The 19,622-nt window shown below is 40.9% G+C and overlaps 1 protein-coding gene across 5 annotated transcripts in view; it reads left to right on the forward strand.

The window, feature by feature from the left end:
* pspc1 (paraspeckle component 1) overlaps positions 1-19,622 on the forward strand; it is a 94,881-nt gene that overhangs the window by 49,277 nt on the left and 25,982 nt on the right. For all 5 annotated transcript variants that reach the window (XM_079421737.1, XM_079421740.1, XM_079421739.1 and 2 more), the window contains exons 2-5: positions 2,270-2,571; positions 2,712-2,807; positions 2,936-3,132; positions 3,381-3,465. In XM_079421737.1, coding sequence (XP_079277863.1) covers positions 2,270-2,571; positions 2,712-2,807; positions 2,936-3,132; positions 3,381-3,465 — 680 coding nt within the window. The remainder of the gene's footprint in view (positions 1-2,269; positions 2,572-2,711; positions 2,808-2,935; positions 3,133-3,380; positions 3,466-19,622) is intronic.

Consider the following 19,622-nt stretch of genomic DNA (forward strand, 5'->3'; position numbering starts at 1 on the left):
GCATTTTTAGAGATTTGCTGTTTACACTAAGTGAAAATAGCCATTCTATACATGCTGTAAAAGTAGCAGATATTTGCAATAAGTGTAAATAGTAATTAGACGATATTTATAGGCTACTTATAAAAAAATGGCGAATTAGCATTGTCAACTTCATCTTTGTAGACGATACTGACTCAGAAAACAGTTTAGTAATAAGTAGGCCTAAATAAAATGTGTTCTAGCTATTTTTCCCTAAACATTCATTGTCATTCCATTAGCCAGCAGGCTTTATGCTAATAGCCTATAAAAGGCTCATTGTTTTAATATAGTACAGTTTAAGTTAATGTAATAGTTTAATTAATTGAATATAAACGTGCAATTACTAATGGCTTAAATGAGCAACTATAATAGCCCTTTAATGATAATAATAATAATAATACAAGGAAGGAATAACTGACAACGTGCCGCTGAATTACAGAAAAAAAAAAAACACAAAGGTACCATCAGGACGTTCTTGTTTGGCTAAATTAATATGAGCTATTCTGTGTCCTAAGACTAGTTAAATTAGAACAAGTTCAATAAAACATTTTTATTATATTTCTACGGGCAGAGTAGAATAGCCAAACCAAAAAGAAACAAGGAAAACACAATGTAACATTCATAAAAGTGTACACAATGGAATGAGCACAGGTGACTGGGGCTAGTGCCATCTAGTGGTCGCTGATGTTCTTAGGCTCAGCTGCGTGTGGATCGCGAGCTGTGTGTGTGTGGATTGGGCAAGGCTAAACGGGCGGAACCAAAGTCTCAAAATTATGAATCAAATAGAATCGACTCAGAAGAGATGTGAATGAATGCACGTGCGTCGCCTGATCCACAAATGCACATTTTAATCGCTGCATGCACAAATGATGATAGTTTAATACAAACTATAACATTTGTATTAAAAAATAAGTCTCTATTTGTACAAAATGCTGCACATTGATGTAATTCTTAACTCTGCAGACACTGGCTGAAAAGCATTTGTTTCAGTGTAGTGATGCACATTTGCGAATTTTTCAAATCGTGTACACGTTAATGAATTGCACTGGGCTTTGTTCATTAGTAGTTGTGTGTGTGGGCATCGTGAAATGCTGCAAACTGCGAAAATGAAGTCTCAAAATCCAAATGAACCGAACAAGATTAATGCAAACAAGATGTCAATAAATGCACGTGTGTCACCTGATTCACATATGCACGGATTCCTTTTTGCATGAGCAATTTATGATATATTAATGCAGATCACAACATTTTTATGCTCAAACATGTCTGTATTTGTTAAAATCGCTGCACAATCATTTAATCCTGAATTCCACAGACTCAAATTGAAATACATTTGTTTGTGGTTAGTAAGATACATGCATAAAATCTATGCAGTACATGGATAATTGTGCATGCATCTATTAATCATTTTGAGTCTAATATCATCCCATAGGGCATATATTAAACCATATTTAATTGAATCATAACGTTTGTGAATTCACAATAGTGCTATGCTTTATTAAATGGGTTTTTCACACAGCTTTGGAAAACGGTTTAATAATGCATTTCATGGATTCTCGTCCATGGAATGCTCCAATTCCAGATTTTGCCAATTACTCAATACGTGAACTTGATTACTCAATGTAATCAAGGATTTTTAAAAATTGAGTACTTGAATTGAATCGAGGGATCATGACAGCACTACTATTTTCATTGACGAAATACAACAAAAACAGGAACTTGTGTGTAAAATATGTCAATTAATATTAACTTTTTGTTTATTGGATTGTTTCATAAAATCAACATCACGTTTGCGATACTGATATTTGGAGAGAAAAAAAAGTTTGTTTGATCATATCAGATTATTTAAATATAAAACGCATATAAAAGTGTTTTAATAAACTAAATCACGCAGTGAAAGCATGAACTCTAATGTCAGACTCTAATGTCACAGTCTAACCTAAATCTCATAGTGTATGCATGAACTCTGAGTGTTTTTGTTTGTTTTTTTGTGATATACTTGATAATGTCAAATTTGCATATAGTTTAAACAACAATTACGTAGATATTATCGTAGACTATACATATCACATCCCTAGGTGGGATCAATATTTTTGTAAGTTTATACTTTTTTTTTTTTGGATTTTATTTATTAGACTCTTGCCAAGAAGACCACAAAGACATGCATGAGTGTGCTCACCTGTGTTTGTAAATGGTTTCTTGCAGCATTTAATTATCCGTGTTTTAAATTGTCATCATTTTGATTATTCAGGAAACAAGGACACTTGCAGAGATTGCTAAGGCTGAGTTAGATGGCACAATGCTGGGGAACAGACCAATTCGTATTCGTTTTGCCACACATGGGGCTGCACTCACAGTACGAAACCTGTCTCCAGTGGTGTCAAATGAGCTGCTGGAACAGGCCTTCTCACAGTTCGGACCAGTTGAGCGGGCAGTTGTGGTGGTTGATGACCGAGGCCGACCCACAGGGAAGGGGATTGTGGAGTTTACCAATAAGCCTGCTGCCAGGAAAGCCTTGGACCGCTGTGCAGATGGAGCCCTTTTGCTTACAATGTAATAATTTTCATTTTCTCAGTATGATCTGTGTAGATTAGTGATAAACCTGTCAGATAAGATGATATTTAAGTTACTGGTCTTTATGCCTCGTCAAAATATATATTTTTTTCACATAGATTTTTTTTTTTTTCCTTCAGGTCCCCTCGTCCAGTCATTATTGAGCCAACAGAACAGTTTGATGATGAAGATGGGCTGCCAGAAAAGCTGTTGCAAAAATCAGCACAGTATCACAAGTATGTCAACAAGACCATTTAGATTAATTGTATTCTGAATTTTGACAGCATAACTAAGGAGAAAAAAAATAATGTCTCAGTGGAGTTTTAAATTAGCTATAAATTAATCACAGCAATCTGCAATACAGAGAAAGGGAGTACCAACCACGCTTTGCACAGCCAGGCACCTTTGAATTTGAGTACTCATCTCGCTGGAAGGCTTTGGATGAGATGGAGAAACAACAGAGGGAACAAGTCGAAGGGAACATACAAGAGGCAAAGGAGAAATTGGAGGCTGAAATGGAGGCCGCCAAACATGAGCATCAACTCATGATGATGAGACAAGGTAGTATGCAGCTATAAGAGCCATTTAGAATATTTTGAGGGAAATACTTAAGTATTTGGATATAATGAAGTTTTTGTGCTTGAAAAAACAGCTATGCATTGTTTCAATTATATTGATACTGTGATGAAAACACAAGAGTAGACAATGAGTGTTATACCACATTGTTGTGTCTCATTTCCCTCCTTCAGGGAACAGTACTAATGTTCTAAACTTTGTCAGTGTTAATATTTGTGGACTTATATTAACAGATCTAATGAGACGTCAAGAGGAACTGCGCCGCTTGGAGGAGCTCAGGAATCAGGAGCTGCAGAAACGCAAGCAGATTGAAATGAGGTGTGCTTTTGTCTGAAAGAGTAAATGTATTTATGTAGGCTATGCCAGTGATTCTCACCTGGTATGACCATGGGACCCACATTTTCCCATGGTAATCAAGCCACATCAACCCATTTATACCAGTCAAAAGTTTTTGAACCGTAAGATTTTTAATGTTTTTTTAAAGAATTCTCTTCTGCTCACCAAGCCTACATTTATTTGATCCTAAATACAGCAAAAACAGTAATATTGTGAAATATGTTTTACTATTTAAAATTACTGCTTTCTATTTGAATATATTTTAAAATCTAATTTATTCCTGTGATCAAGCCTAAATTTTCAGCATCATTACTCCAGTCTTCAGTGTCACATGATCCTTCAGAAATCATTCTAATATGCTGATTTGCAGTTCAAAATTCTTCTTCTTCTTATCAATATTTAAAAGAGTTAAGTATATATATATTTTAGGATTTTTTGATGAATAGAAAGATCCAAAGATCAGCATTTATCTGAAATAAAAAGCTTTTGTAACATTACATACTATACCATTCAAAAGTTTTTTTTTGTTTGTTTTGGATGTAGAAATTACTTTCATATTTAATTATATTTTTATATAGCAAAGATGCTTTAAATTGCTAAAAAGTGACAGACATTTATAATGTTACAAATGATTTCTATTTCAGATAAATGCTGTTCTTTTAAACTTTCTATTCATCAGAGTATATATATATATATATATATATATATATATATACACTGAACAAATTATGCAACACTTGTTTTTGCCCTCATTTTTCATGATCTAAGACTTTTTCTATGTACACAAAAGGCGTATTTCTCTCAAATATTGTTCACAAATCTGTGTTAGTGAGCACTTCTCCTTTGCCGAGATAATCCATCCACCTCACAGGTGTGGCATATCAAGATGCTGATTAGACAGCATGATTATTGCACAGGTGTGCCTTAGGCTGGCCACAATAAAAGGCCACTCTAAAATGCGCAGTTTTACTGTATTGGGGGGGTCCGGGGTGGTCCGTAAACCAGTCAGTAGCTGGTGTGACCACCATTTTCCTCATTAAGTGCAACACATCTACTTCATGTAGAGTTGATCAGGTTGTCAACTCTTCAATGGCTGTGCGAAGTTGCTGGATATTGGCAGGAAATGGAACACACTAGGCGCATTTCCATTACAGATTTGCGCAAAACTTTGGTGATATTTTATAAATGTCGACAAAGTATTGCGAAATGACTGTGTTTCCATTAACAGATGTTATGCGACAAAAACTTAATGTTTTCCTCTCGCGATAAATCATGCCAACGGAATTTTATGGGATTTTGACAGATTTTGGCTATATTTAATTGAAGGATGCGTGTGCATGTATCTTTAAAAAAGCAGCACGGAGAGCTGCTTCAGAAACGTGCGCGATGCACCTCATATAAACGCAAGCATAGACTCCGGTGGCCGTATCAGAGCCACACTGTTCCGCCGTTGTGTGCAGTTTAAATTGTCTAAGCATGAATGGCAGGCAAAGCCCCTTATACTTGAGAGCGGCTACGTATTAAGTGTTTCTTGGAGGTTATAGTACATTAAAGACTGATCATATGACATTTTACGTGCACCATGTGACCTGTAATTGCGGAAAAAATGATTCCTTTTTCGCATTGCCTGAAAAACCACCTCATGCGAGCGTAAAAACGTTTTTTTTGCAATATATGGCCGTTTTTGCGAAATTTACGCATTTCCATTAGGTGTATTTTCAATTCGCAATTTCAATTTGCGCAATTTGAAGGGTAATTGAAACGCGCCTACTGTCGTATACGCCGATCCAGAGCATCCCAAACATGCCCAATAGGTGACATGTCTGGTGCAAGAACTGGGATGTTTTCAGCTTCCAGGAATTGTGTACAGATCCTTGCATCATGGGGCCGTGCATTATCATGCTGCAACATGAGGTGACGGTCATGGATGAATGGCACAACAATGGGCCTCAGGATCTCATCACGGTATCTCTGTGCATTCAAAATGCCATCAATAAAATGCACCTGTGTTCGTTGTCCATAACATACGCCTGCCCATACCATAATCCCACCACCACCATGGGCCACTCGATCCACAACTTTGACATCAGCAAACCGCTCACCCACACAACGCCATACACACTGTCTGCCATCTGCCCTGTACAGTGAAAACCGGGATTCATCCGTGAAGAGAACACCTCTTCAAAGTGCCAGACACCATCGAATGTGAGCACTTGCTCACTCAAGTCTGTTACGACGACGAACTGCAGTCAGGTCGAGACCCCGATGAGGACGACAAGCATGATGAGCTTCCCTGAGACGGTTTCTGACAGCTTGTGCATACATTCTTTGGTTATGCATACCGATTGTTGCAGCAGCTGTCTGGGTGGCTGGTCTCAGACGATCTTGGAGGTGAAGATTCTGGATGTGGAGGGTCCTGGGCTGGTGTGGTTATACGTGGTCTGCAGTTGTGAGGCCCGTTGGATGTACTGCCAAATTCTCTGAAACGCCTTTGGAGACCGTTTATGGTAGAGAAATTAACTTTCAATTCATGGGCAACAGTTCTGGTGGACATTCCTGCAGTCAGCATGCCAATTGCACGCTCCCTCAAAACTTGCGACATCTGTGGCATTGTGCTATGTGTTAAAACTGGACATTTTAGAGTGGCCTCTTATTGTGGCCAGCCTAAGTCACACCTGTGCAATAATCATGCTGTCTAATCAGCATCTCGATATGCCACACCTATGAGGTGGATGGATTGTCTCGGCAAAGGAGAAGTGCTCACTAACACAGATTTAAACAGATTTGTGAACAATATTTGAGAGAAATAGGCCTTTTGTCTGAGATCTTTGAGTTCAGCTCATGAAAAATGAGGGCAAAAACAAAAGTGTTGCGTTTATAATTTTGTTCAGTGTATATATACACACACAGACAAATATATTTTATATATACAGTTGTCAACATTTGAAGTGGATCAAAAAGGTTCATCAAAGTTTTCCTAAAACAAGAATACATTGTGGTTTTAGGACAACTTTGAAAGGTTTTAATCCACTTCAAATGATGACTAGTATGTATGTATGTATGTATGTATGTATATGTGTGTGTGTGTATGTATGTATGTATGTGTATATATATGTATATGTATATATATATATATATATATATATATATATATGTATATGTGTGTGTGTGTATGTATGTATGTATGTGTATATATATGTATATGTATATATATATATATATATATATATGTATATGTATGTATGTGTATATATATATATATATATGTATATGTGTATATATATGTGTGTGTGTGTGTGTGTGTGTGTGTATATATATATATATATATATATATATATATATATATATATATATATATATATATATATATATATATATATATACAGGTCCTTTTCAAAAAATTAGCATATTGTGATAAAGTTCATTATTTTCTGTAATGTACTGATAAACATTAGACTTTCATATATTTTAGATTCATTACAACACAACTGAAGTAGTTCAAGCCTTTTATTGTTTTAATATTGATGATGTTGGCATACAGCTCATGAAAACCCAAAATTCCTATCTCAAAAAATTATCATATTTCATCCGACCAATAAAAGAAAAGTGTTTTTAATACAAAGAAAGTCAACCTTCAAATAATTATGTTCAGTTATGCACTCAATACTTGGTCGGGAATCCTTTTGCAGAAATGACTGCTTCAATGCGGCGTGGCTTGGAGGCAATCAGCCTGTGGCACTGCTGAGGTGTTATGGAGGCCCAGGATGCTTCGATAGCGGCCTTAAGCTCATCCAGAGTGTTGGGTCTTGCGTCTCTCAACTTTCTCTTCACAATATCCCACAGATTCTCTATGGGGTTCAGGTCAGGAGAGTTGGCAGGCCAATTGAGCACAGTAATACCATGGTCAGTAAACCATTTACCAGTGGTTTTGGCACTGTGAGCAGGTGCCAGGTCGTGCTGAAAAATGAAATCATCTCCATAAAGCTTTTCAGCAGATGGAAGCATGAAGTGCTCCAAAATCTCCTGATAGCTAGCTGCATTGACCCTGCCCTTGATAAAACACAGTGGACCAACACCAGCATCACTGACTGTGGGTACTTGACACTGGACTTCAGGCATTTTGGCATTTCCCTCTCCCCAGTCTTCCTCCAGACTCTGGCACCTTGATTTCCGAATGACATGCAAAATTTGCTTTCATCCGAAAAAAGTACTTTGGACCACTGAGCAACAGTCCAGTGCTGCTTCTCTGTTCAAAAGTGGCTTGACCTGGGGAATGCGGCACCTGTAGCCCATTTCCTGCACACGCCTGTACACGGTGGCTCTGGATGTTTCTACTCCAGACTCAGTCCACTGCTTCCGCAGGTCCCCCAAGGTCTGGAATCGGACCTTCTCCACAATCTTCCTCAGGGTCCGGTCACCTCTTCTCGTTGTGCTGCGTTTTCTGCCACACTTTTTCCTTCCCACAGACTTCCCACTGAGGTGCCTTGATACAGCACTCTGGGAACAGCCTATTCGTTCAGAAATTTCTTTCTGTGTCTTACCCTCTTGCTTGAGGGTGTCAATGATGGCCTTCTGGACAGCAGTCAGGTCGGCAGTCTTACCCATGATTGCGGTTTTGAGTAATGAACCAGGCTGGGAGTTTTTAAAAGCCTCAGGAATCTTTTGCAGGTGTTTAGAGTTAATTAGTTGATTCAGATGATTAGGTTAATAGCTCGTTTAGAGAACCTTTTCATGATATGCTAATTTTTTGAGATAGGAATTTTGGGTTTTCATGAGCTGTATGCCAAAATCATCAATATTAAAACAATAAAAGGCTTGAACTACTTCAGTTGTGTTGTAATGAATCTAAAATATATGAAAGTCTAATGTTTATCAGTACATTACAGAAAATAATGAACTTTATCACAATATGCTAATTTTTTGAAAAGGACCTGTATATGTATGTATATATATGTATGTATGCATGTATGTATTGTGGCGGGAGGAGCAAACGACAGACACAGTGGTTGTGGCGTCAGGCCTCGGAGAGGTTTTTATTAAACAATAATAATCAAAATAGTGTCCAAGGGGAAAAAGTGTCCAAAATAAACAGGGGATCTGGTGTCCTCGTCGTGCTGCGGGGTACGTGAAGGAGGGCAGTGTTCGGAAAGGAAGGGTCCAGGGAAGGGGCGGAGTCCGGTGGCCGCACGCGCTCCCCTCTCAGGTCCGAGAGCAAGTGGCGGCGGCCTCTTCCAGCGGCTTCGTCCTACTCCTTGGCCCCCAGAGTTTCTGGGGGATTAAACGGCCCGGCATCCTGGCCCGTCAGCCGTAACCAGTCAGTAAGGCAGTCTCCCTTCTCGATGCTCCCTTCCTGGACCCGCGAGGACACCAGCGTGCATGCACGGGGAAGAGACCGGTCTGCCGAGGAGAGGCGCGCTCGGCATTAAACGCCAGCCCTGGCTGTTTCAGCGCCCCTCCTCTCTCACACACCCACTCCCGTCGGGAGCCTGGTGAAGGGCGGCGAATACGGGACGGGGTGGTGACGATGATAAGGGGGTAGGCAGCCGACTCGTCACAGTGTGTATATATATATATAATAGCTATAGCGTTTGGACCAATCAGACACACATTTATTCTTTATATATAATGAATAATCCAGCAAACCCTCTCACTCAACAAACAATCCTTTTTCCCCCGAAAGAGCACCCTAAAATGCTCAGTTACCAGGGAAACCATCTGATAAGGCTGCTTTATTGCTCAAAAGTATGTGAGATGCAAAGTGCAGTAAGAACAGACCCTTCTGAAACCCATGCAATGCCTATAAAAACAGAACTTTCCTCCTTTTACTCATAGACAAACCTTTATATATATATACAGGCCCTACATTGTACATTGTATGTCTGAGTTACAACAACTTCCTTTTCCATGGCGAAACATCGAACTTTGTTAGGCCACGACGGACATGTCCTCTAATGTAAACTCAAGATCTTTGCAATTTAACATCGCAAAGGCCTTCAAATTAGATTGACCAAATATAATGTTGATGTCATTAAACATCTAGAAGGAATTTGTTATAGGGTAAAACATTCCACTTCCTGTTGCCAGCAAGTGGTGCTATGACTATAACTGAATATGGGCATGGGCATGTGTTCAAGACTGGACTCTTATCAAACATGTGAGCATGTTAAGGCCCTCAAAACTGTGATTCATTTTGGAAAAGAAGAAAATAATGAAGAACAAAATGGAGAAACAACAAACGCTTTTCTACATAGCTCAAAATTCGCATTTGAATAGTCGGTGGCAAATTTTTTAAATAAGAAAACATACTTACAGGCTGTGAGTCATGAGCGCCAGACTGTCCTTGCAAAGTTGGAGTTGCCCCATTTTATAGAAACAGCCTTTGTGCAAGCCAGCATTATAAGCTACAAGGTCAGGAAATAGTCCTCCTTAAAATGCGATGCACACACAATATTAGGGTTGAACTGTTCTGGAACAGTGTTGTAAATACAACTTAACCTCTGATTTCTAGTTGTGTCCTCTTTTGGAAGCCCAAACAAAGTAGTTTCGCTTTCACAACGAAACACAGCGACTCCATGACATGGCGGCGGCAGCAACAATACTACAGCGAGAATAAAAATCACGTCCTCTATCTTTGCACTTTGATCATAAGATGGCGGCGCGCGCAGTCGCAGCAGCTTCTCTCTCTCCCGACAAATCGGTGTTTTCGTGTTTTTTGTCTTGTAAGTCGCAATGTTTTTGCACATCTTCGTCTTGTCTACCTGTCTTTAAGCGCGCATACAGTCGTGAGTTTCTGCTCGATGTCGGCAGAACCACATTTTTAGAGTTAAACTCCGCGCACGCTGAAGAGCTGCGGGACCTCGGTCTGCTCCGAATGCCTTCTCCATCACCGACCCCCACTACTGCATCTCGCCCACAGCGGAGGCGCTACAAGTGGCGTGAGAGGAAGCAGAAGAGGGGTAAGCACGGAGGTATCCGAGCTAGGCTAGCGGCCAACCCACACAAGCCAGCTATCCCCACCATCGTACTGGCGAACGTACGCTCTTTGGACAATAAACTGGACTACATCCGACTACTCCGCTCTACTCAGAGGACTGTAAGAGACTGTTGTGTTTTTGTGTTTACGGAAACATGGCTTAACAACAGCGTACCGGACTGTGCCATACAGCTCAACCAGCTAACATGCTATCGAGCTGACAGAGCTCTCGTCGAGGGAGGTAAGATCCGCGGCGGCGGTCTCTGTGTTTACATCAATGATGCATGGTGTCGCGACGCTGTTGTGGTCTGCAAACACTGCTCACCCCTGGTGGAGTTTATGATTATTAAGTGCCGGCCGTTCTATCTACCGAGGGAATATACAGCCATACTGCTCGTTGCTGTATACATCCCTCCCAGCTCCAGCAACAACAACAGGAGTGAGGCACTAAATGATCTGTACCAGCACACCAGTGAGCAGCAGACAGCCCACCCAGATGCTTTTCTTATCTTGGCTGGGGATTTCAATCACGCAGACTTAAAGAGTGTGTTCCCAAAAATTCACCAACACATAGACTTTCCAACAAGGGGAAAAAACACTCTGGACTTTGTTTACACCACCCAGAGAGGAGCTTACAAGGCCCTCCCCCTCCCCCACCTAGGAGCCTCAGACCACATCACTGTCATGCTAATGCCTGCATACAGACCGCTCGTTAAAGTCACCAAACCAGTTCACAAACAGATTCAAGTGTGGCCGGAAGGGTCGTCAGAGGCACTTCAAGACTGCTTTGACACCACTGACTGGAATATGTTTAAACAGGCTGCCACATACAACAATACTACAGACCTCCAAGAGTACTCAGAGACTGTTACTGCCTACATCTCCAAGTGCATTGATGATGTAACAGTCACAAAGTCCATCACTGTCCGGGCCAACCAGAAGCCGTGGATGACAGACTTCTGAAGACTCGGAACGCTGCCTTTAGAGCTGGAGATGAGGAGGGCCTGAAGACAGCTAGGGCCAACCTATCCCGCGGCATCAAAGAGGCCAAGAGACAGTACTCCAGGAGGATAGCCCATCGTTTCAGCGACAGCAGAGACACGCGGCGCCTGTGGCAGGGGATACAGACCATTACGGATTACAAGCCCCCACCACAGACCTGTGACAACACCATCCCCCTGCTGAACGAGCTGAATGCCTTCTTTGCTCGCTTTGAGGCACAAAACAGCACCACTGCACAGAAGACTCCACCTCCTCCCGGTGACCAGGTGATGACGCTGTCCCCGGACAGTGTGAGGAGATCCCTCAGCAGGATCAATGCACGCAAAGCTCCGGGTCCTGACAACATTCCTGGGCGTGTACTGAGAGACTGTGCAGTGGAACTCACTGAGGTCTTCACAGACATCTTCAACATCTCACTAAATCAGGCTGTTGTCCCCACATGCTTCAAAGCTACCACCATCATTCCAGTCCCTAAGAAGTCATCTCCATCCTGCTTCAATGACTACCGTCCAATAGCACTCACTCCCATCCTCATGAAGTGCTTTGAACGGCTAGTCTTGCACCACATCAAGCCTGTCCTCCCCCCCTCCCTGGACCCCTTCCAGTTTGCATATAGGTCCAACCGCTCGACCGATGATGCCATCACCACTGCCCTCCACCCAGCCCTCACACATCTGGAGAAAAAAGACTCATATGTCAGGATGCTGTTAATAGACTTCAGTTCAGCATTCAACACAATCATCCCTCAACAGCTCACTCACAAACTGGCCCAGCTGGGGCTCAATACCTCTCTGTGCAACTGGCTGTTGGACTTCCTGACCGGGAGACCTCAAGCAGTACGGGTCGGCAGTAACACATCCAGCACCATCACACTGAACACTGGGGCCCCCCAAGGATGTGTGCTGAGCCCCCTCCTCTTCACTCTGCTGACCCACGACTGCACACCATCACACAACTCCAACATTTTCATTAAGTTTGCGGATGACACGACTGTGGTGGGTCTCATCAGCAACAGAGATGAGACAAACTACAGGAGCGAGGTGAGCCGCCTGGCCGGGTGGTGCAGTGACAACAATCTCTGAATGTGAAGAAGACGAAGGAGATTGTTGTTGACTTCAGGAGAGTACACACTCAGCATGCCCCTCTGACCATCAACGGTGCAACTGTGGAGAGAGTGAGCAGCACCAAGTTCCTGGGTTTGCACATCACTGAGGACCTCTCCTGGACTAACAACACTGTAGCACTGGCCAAGAAAGCACAGCAGCGTCTCTACTTCCTCCGCAAACTCAGAAGAGCCAGAGCCCCGGCCCCCATCATGTTCACCTTCTACAGAGGCACCATCGAGAGCATCCTAACTAGCTGCATCACTGTGTGGTATGGCGCATGCAACGCATCCTGCCGCAAGTCACTTCAACGCATAGTGAGAGCAGCTGAGAAGATCGTTGGTGTCTCTCTCCCCTCCCTCCAGGACATCTACAGCACCCGTCTCACCCGCAAAGCCCTCCGCATTGCAGGCGATCCCACCCACCCGACACACAGCTTCTTCAGTCTGCTGCCATCAGGGAGGAGACTGCGGAGTCTCCAGGCGAGGACCAGCAGACTGAAGGACAGCTTCATACATCAGGCTGTCAGGAAGCTGAACTCCCTCCCGTCCTTGCCCCCCCCCTCCCCTCTTTCACCCCCATTTAACACAGCAACACACTAGGAACTCTGACTCTGTGACACCCCCCCCCCCCCCCCTCCCCCCCCCCCACGACCAACAAACTGTGACCGGCACCTGTCACTTGTGCAGCATTGGCTGATCACTACCCATCCAACATTGACTGCAAATTACCTCTTCGGATAGTCTGACAGAAATTTATCCGAACAGTCACTTCGACTTGTCACGTTAACAGACTGATAAGCTTTTCTTGCACTACACTCAAAACAAAACAAAACAAATCTGCACAGTTTTGTTTTTGTACATTCAATTGGTTTGCACTCCATCTATTCTGCCATGTGCCTTATGCACTTTATCTATCTCTCTTTTTTTTATTTTCTACAATGTCCTCAGACTGATAAGCTCTTTTGCACTACAAATATATCTACACAGTGTTGTTTTTATTTAACTGGTTTTGCACTCTATCTGCCATGCGCCTTATGCCACTTTATCGATCTAATTCTTATTTTTTTCTACAATATCCTCATTTGTATATTTGTATAGTTGTATGTACATATGTTTAAACTGTATTTATCTGTATCTGAACGTGTTTAATGTTAACTGTATGCACCAAGGGTCTGAGAGTAATGCAATTTCAATTCTCTGTATGTATGTGCTGTACATGTGGAAGAATTGACAATAAAGCTGACTTGACTTGACTTGACTTGTGTATATATTTGGGCGGTGTTATGCAGTCACTCACAGTGACGTAGACGTGTGGACAAGTCTTAACTTTTATAAAGAATATCTCTTTGGGTTTGAGACAGAGGTGGGGCAAGTCACACATGTTCAAGTCTCAAGCAAGTCTCATGTCCCTACCATCAAGTCTCAAGCAAGTCTCAAGTCACAGTACAAACAAATCAAGCAAGTCAAGTCAGTGGCTCACCTCAAGCAAGTCGAGTCCTGATAAGGGTCAAGTCACAGTATCAAACAGGAACAAATATATTTAATTATACATTTTAAATAATAATGTTTTAAATATAACATTTTGAAAATAGGCAAAAACTGATAAGTCTGTAATTGAGAAAATATTAATAAAAATACAAGATAAAAATATGTATCTCATATTTATGTTATATTGAGTTTGACCATCCTAGGAGACACAGATAATATTTAACAGATGTTTGAAAATGATTTTGCACTAAATATCTCCAGGAAAGACTGGGTTTCAGTCTGGGAGCATGCTAAAGAATTTTAGTGTGTAACAAAACATGCTATTCAATTTAAAATAACATGCTGACAACAAATCACCCCTTATATCAGAAATATAAGGGTTTATATTTTTATGTTTAAAAATATAAAAATATTTAGTTTTTTTTACTGTGTGGAGTAGGGCTGTTTATTGGCAAAAATCCGGCGATACGATACGTATCACGATACAGGGGTTGCAATACGATATATTCCGATACTGTAAGCAAGGCGATATATTGGGATATTTCTTATTTTAGGAATAGGATATATATTTTTTAGGAAAGCTATCATTAAGAACACACCACCATATGCAAACCTTAGCAAAAAAATAAATAAAAATAGTTTAACCACAACACACTGCAGAACACTGGGATCTGCATTTGCAATAATCAGTCCCTATAACATTCAACATTATTGAACCACTTTTTGTGCAGTACGAGTAAAGGGGGAAATATTCAAGTGCTTGTATGAGTCTTTAGTTAAATGTATGTATAAAATTTATTTTATAAAAGATATATTTATAGACTCTACTTTAAAGGTGCCATAGAATGAAAAACTGTCTTTACCCTGGCATATTTAAATAATAACAGTTCTGTACATGGAAATGACATACAGTGAGCCTCAAACACCATAGTTTCCTCCTTCATATGTAAATCTCGTGATTAAAAAAGACCACTGAAAAACAGGCGAATCAGAACATAACACCGACTGTGACGCAACAGTCGGGATCACTACGCCCCGAACATTTGCATAAACCCGCCCTTGTTCTAAGCCGGCCGAACCATCAGAAGCTCTGCAGGTATTGTAAATAAACAAGCGCGGACAACAGCGAAAATAACAAAATAAATGTTATGTTCCAGGCCGTGCAGGGGGTGTGAAGTGCAGGGATGGGTTGGTGTCTGTATTCAGAAAGGCACAGAAAGCAAATAACGCGAGCCACTAAAGGGACATGGTTAGCTCCTTGCTAGCGGTAGCCTGTTACAGTACATACGATTTCACTCTCAGTAAGGAGAGATGAGGATGATGGCGAATGACTTACAGATCCTGAGCACCACTGACAAGCATCTGATCTTGTGAAATGTGTGGTAAGTACTGTTGCTCCATAATGTAAACACAGTTTGTGTGATCGCGTCTCTTGAAAGTGAAACTATAATGCGATCGATGGATCGTTCAAAAGCAGTTTCAATGCCTCGCATATTAATAACGGCTGCCTGATGCCCGCGTTTTATATACAGCATAATTACCCGACGATATAAATTTTTATTTATTTTTTTTATTTTATTTTATTGCTAGTTTATTTCTGTATATATGTTTACTGTACTTTTTCTATTTGTATTTTGTAAACTTGAGGTTTTTCTTAATTTTGTTGGACAGTCGTACAATACATTTCACTACATGTCGTACTATGTATGTATATGTATGTGACAAATAAAATAAATTTGAATTTGAATTTGAAATGCCAGAGAAAGCATTTAAATATATATTTTCCTCCCTGTGCTTCCTTCTTGCTGATGAGCCGTACTGTGAAACAGCCAATCAGAGCAGAGCTCAACATTGAGCAGCACTGTGAAACAGCCAATCAGAGCAGAGCTCATTATTATTCATGACCCTGCCAAATAAGCCAATAACAGACCGTTTCATTCTAGGGAGAAATCCTAGGGTTGTAAATGGACATGTAAAATCGTTTCTGGAGATTTTTTGCCCTTACCTAAGCCACATACCTTCTGTGTAGATATCAGAGAACAATTTAAAATACTGTATCAATGCATTCTATGGCACCTTTAAAGGTTCACAATTTAAGTTTACAATTGTGACATGCAATGTCATAACAATTGATCTGAACAAAAAATTACTTCTGCTTAATATCAATGAAAAATAAAGTGCTTGCAGGATTCCTAAAGAAAACAAAACAATTGTAAAACAATCAAATAAATACAGATGTTAAACATTCTCAGAACTTTTCAACTTGGATTTCACAGGTTTTTCAGTTTGTATTTATGTTCCGCGTGGAATTGCCGAGACCGCGACGCGAGCACCGCCCCAACTGCACAAAACACCCCCGAATTACGACGAGAGAAAGCTGCAGCTGTGCGGAGACTCTACCGTCCGCTGCTCCCCGTGCAAAGGCTCTTCAACACGGGACGCGGTAAGCGGCAGGACCGAGATTGCGCTCGCGCCGCGGTCCCGGGGCGGACATTACCACAAAAGCCCAATTGGCACCACACTTCAGCTTTGTACATCGAAACGAGAGCTGGAGCAATTCTTTCATCCTCCATTACTGGCAGCGAACTATATTAACACTAACATTAGTGGAGTGCCCTGATGCTAGTATTTCCTGTCACTGTTTAAGTTCAGAGATGAAGACTAGCGGTCGGGATATGAACTCAAAACGAAACAACTGCCATGAATCTTGTATGATTTTTTTTTTTTTTTAATATCGATATTCCGTTTTGGAGAATCGATACAGTATCGCCAAACAAAATATTGTGATACGTGTATCGATATTTTCTTACACCCCTAGTGTGGAGATGTGCTGATATCGTTTGGTCTCGTTCTGTATCGCATCTTGTCAGTGTCTGCACTTGCTTGGCCATTTGTTGTGAAAAAATAAGGAAAGTGTGTCCAGCTAAATTCAGCTTAGTATTTTGTTAGACACGTATAAAAAAAGCTTAGTTTACCACGGCAGCCATCGCGTGAAGACCGAAGAGTGTAAAGACCATCGACTCAACCATACGACTCAAAGAGGCAGGGACACAGGCAAAGGATATAAGTATCGTTTTTTATTTCTCCTCTTTCCTACTACTTGTTTCACTTCTGTTTCAGTTTTTATAACCATTTCTTACTGTGTGTAAGTAAGTTGTGGTTTTTTAGCATGTGTGTTTGGCACTGTTATTTTTAAGGATGACTGATAAACTACTGTCGTTTGATTTGTATTTGTTATTTATTTTAATTTGTTAAATTTTGTCTGAATTTATGATGTCTGTATAGGTTTTTTATTAAGTTTGTTTTATTTAATTAGTTATTTTAATACTTCTACAAACTAAATGGAAATGAAATAAAATATATATATATATATATATATATATATATGTATATATATATATATATATGTATGTATATATATGTATGTATATATATATATGTATGTATATATATATATGTATGTATATATATATATGTATGTATATGTATATATATATGTGTATATATATATATATATATATATATATATATATATATATATATATATATATATATATATATATATACATATATATATATATATACATATATATATATATATATATATATATATATATATATATATATATATATATATATATATGAATTTATATATATATATGAATTTATACATTTATATGTATGTATATATATATATACATATATGTGACGAGTTGGCTGGCTCCCCCTTAATATCATCACCTCCCCACGGGAGTGGGTGTGTGAGAGAGGAGGGGCATTGAAACAGCCAGGGCTGGGGGCATGTGATGAGGCGCACCTGAACCGAATATAGCCTCATCACTGTCGCTGTTTAAATGCCGAGCGTGCCTCTCCTCGACAGACTGGTCTCTTACCTGTGCATGCACGCTGGTGTCCTCGTGGGTCCAGGAAGGGAGAGTGGAGGGATTTCTGTGCTGCCAGAGACGTGAGCCGCCGGACCCGTGGTCCGGACGAAACCGCACCCATGATACAGCCGTCGGGCCAGGATCCAACCAGTCCCGTCGAGCGCCGTGGGCCAAGAGGACCAGACCTCAGAGGGGAGCTCGTGCGGCTGCTGGACTCCGCCCCTTACCTGGACCCTTCCTTCCAGAACACTGCCCCTCCTTCACAAACCCTGCAGCACGACGAGGGCACTTGGGGCATGTACCATGATGGTAGATGAACAAATTCAGAGTTATAGGATAAGTTTTGAGTTGACAAAACCAAATCACTCCAATCTGCCTTTGTTGGTACCATGAAGCTGATCATCAACTTTCTCTGTCAACTCAGACTTGATCCTGAATTAATGGAGCGCGTGCACATGAATGTGTGACATCAGCGGTGAGCAGCCAATCACAACACCGAGCAGGTGTGATTCACTTCTCGCGAGAGAGCCAGCGAGATTCAAAAATCTTTTGTTAAAGGTTAAGCAATTAAAGAATATGAGGAATTTAAACGCATTTCCACTGAAGTACTTGTCCATGAAAGAGGACAAATAAAGGAAATTATCTTGCTCTATCATTGCAGTCACAAGTGAAACTTGTGAAGTTAGTTTATATAGTTGATAATATATAGTGATAGAGACTCAAACATGTAAGGTCACATGTATCCATTTTTAAAGCGTTATCTATTGATTCTACCACTTATTTATATTACATATGATCTGAATATATTAATATTCATTTAAAATAAATGCTTTATAATAATTGCTTGTGTGTAATTGAGTAATGACAGTTCACAGTTGGGTGCATTGACTGGTATTCGATTGGCAGACAGCTCAGTGATTGAAGCTAGATGGATAGACTGTAACTGGAAACACAGACAGTTCATGATTAAATACATTGGTTGGAGTAGACAGTTTAGTGACAGAAACTGGCCTCTTACTGGTAGTCAGTTCAACATTAGAATCATCGAGGGAAACTGGACTGATTCTGGACAAACAGACAGTTCATAATCAAATGCATTGGCTGGAACAGGACTGACAGATAGCTCAAAGTCTGGGGCATAGACAGAGACTGAAGCTGGCAATTCAATCAGGCTCTTTGGTCGAAACGGGACAGACAGATAACTCTCTAATGGTCTCTTTGGAAATGACAGGGTTAACAGGGCATACAGAAGGTTCATTTAAGGCTTCCATGGCAGTGATGGGGTTAACGGGACAGATATGGGTTGCATTTATAGTTTCTGAGTTCATGACAGGCAGGGTTAAGAGTTCACGAACGGCCCCTAGAGGCGCAACGCAACAGTCAGGAAGTTCACCCAGAACCTCCTCAGTTGAGACTGACGGGACTTGTAGTTCAAAGACAGCCTCTTCGGCTGGGTCAGGACAGGACAATGGTTCACAATCAGCCTCCTCGGCTGACTCAGGGCAGGACAACAGTTCATAGGCCGTGACATGAGCAAAGAAAGATTCATTATTGGCCTCTGTGGCCAGTTCAAAGCAAGGAAAGGGTTCACAGATGGCCTCCATAGCTGTGACAGGGTATGACGAGGATTCACATGGCCTCCATAGCCGTGACAGGGCAGGACGAGGATTCACAGACACCCTCCATA

This window comes from Barbus barbus (assembly GCF_936440315.1).
Source record: "Barbus barbus genome assembly, chromosome: 7".
Classification (NCBI taxonomy): Eukaryota; Metazoa; Chordata; class Actinopteri; order Cypriniformes; family Cyprinidae; genus Barbus; species Barbus barbus.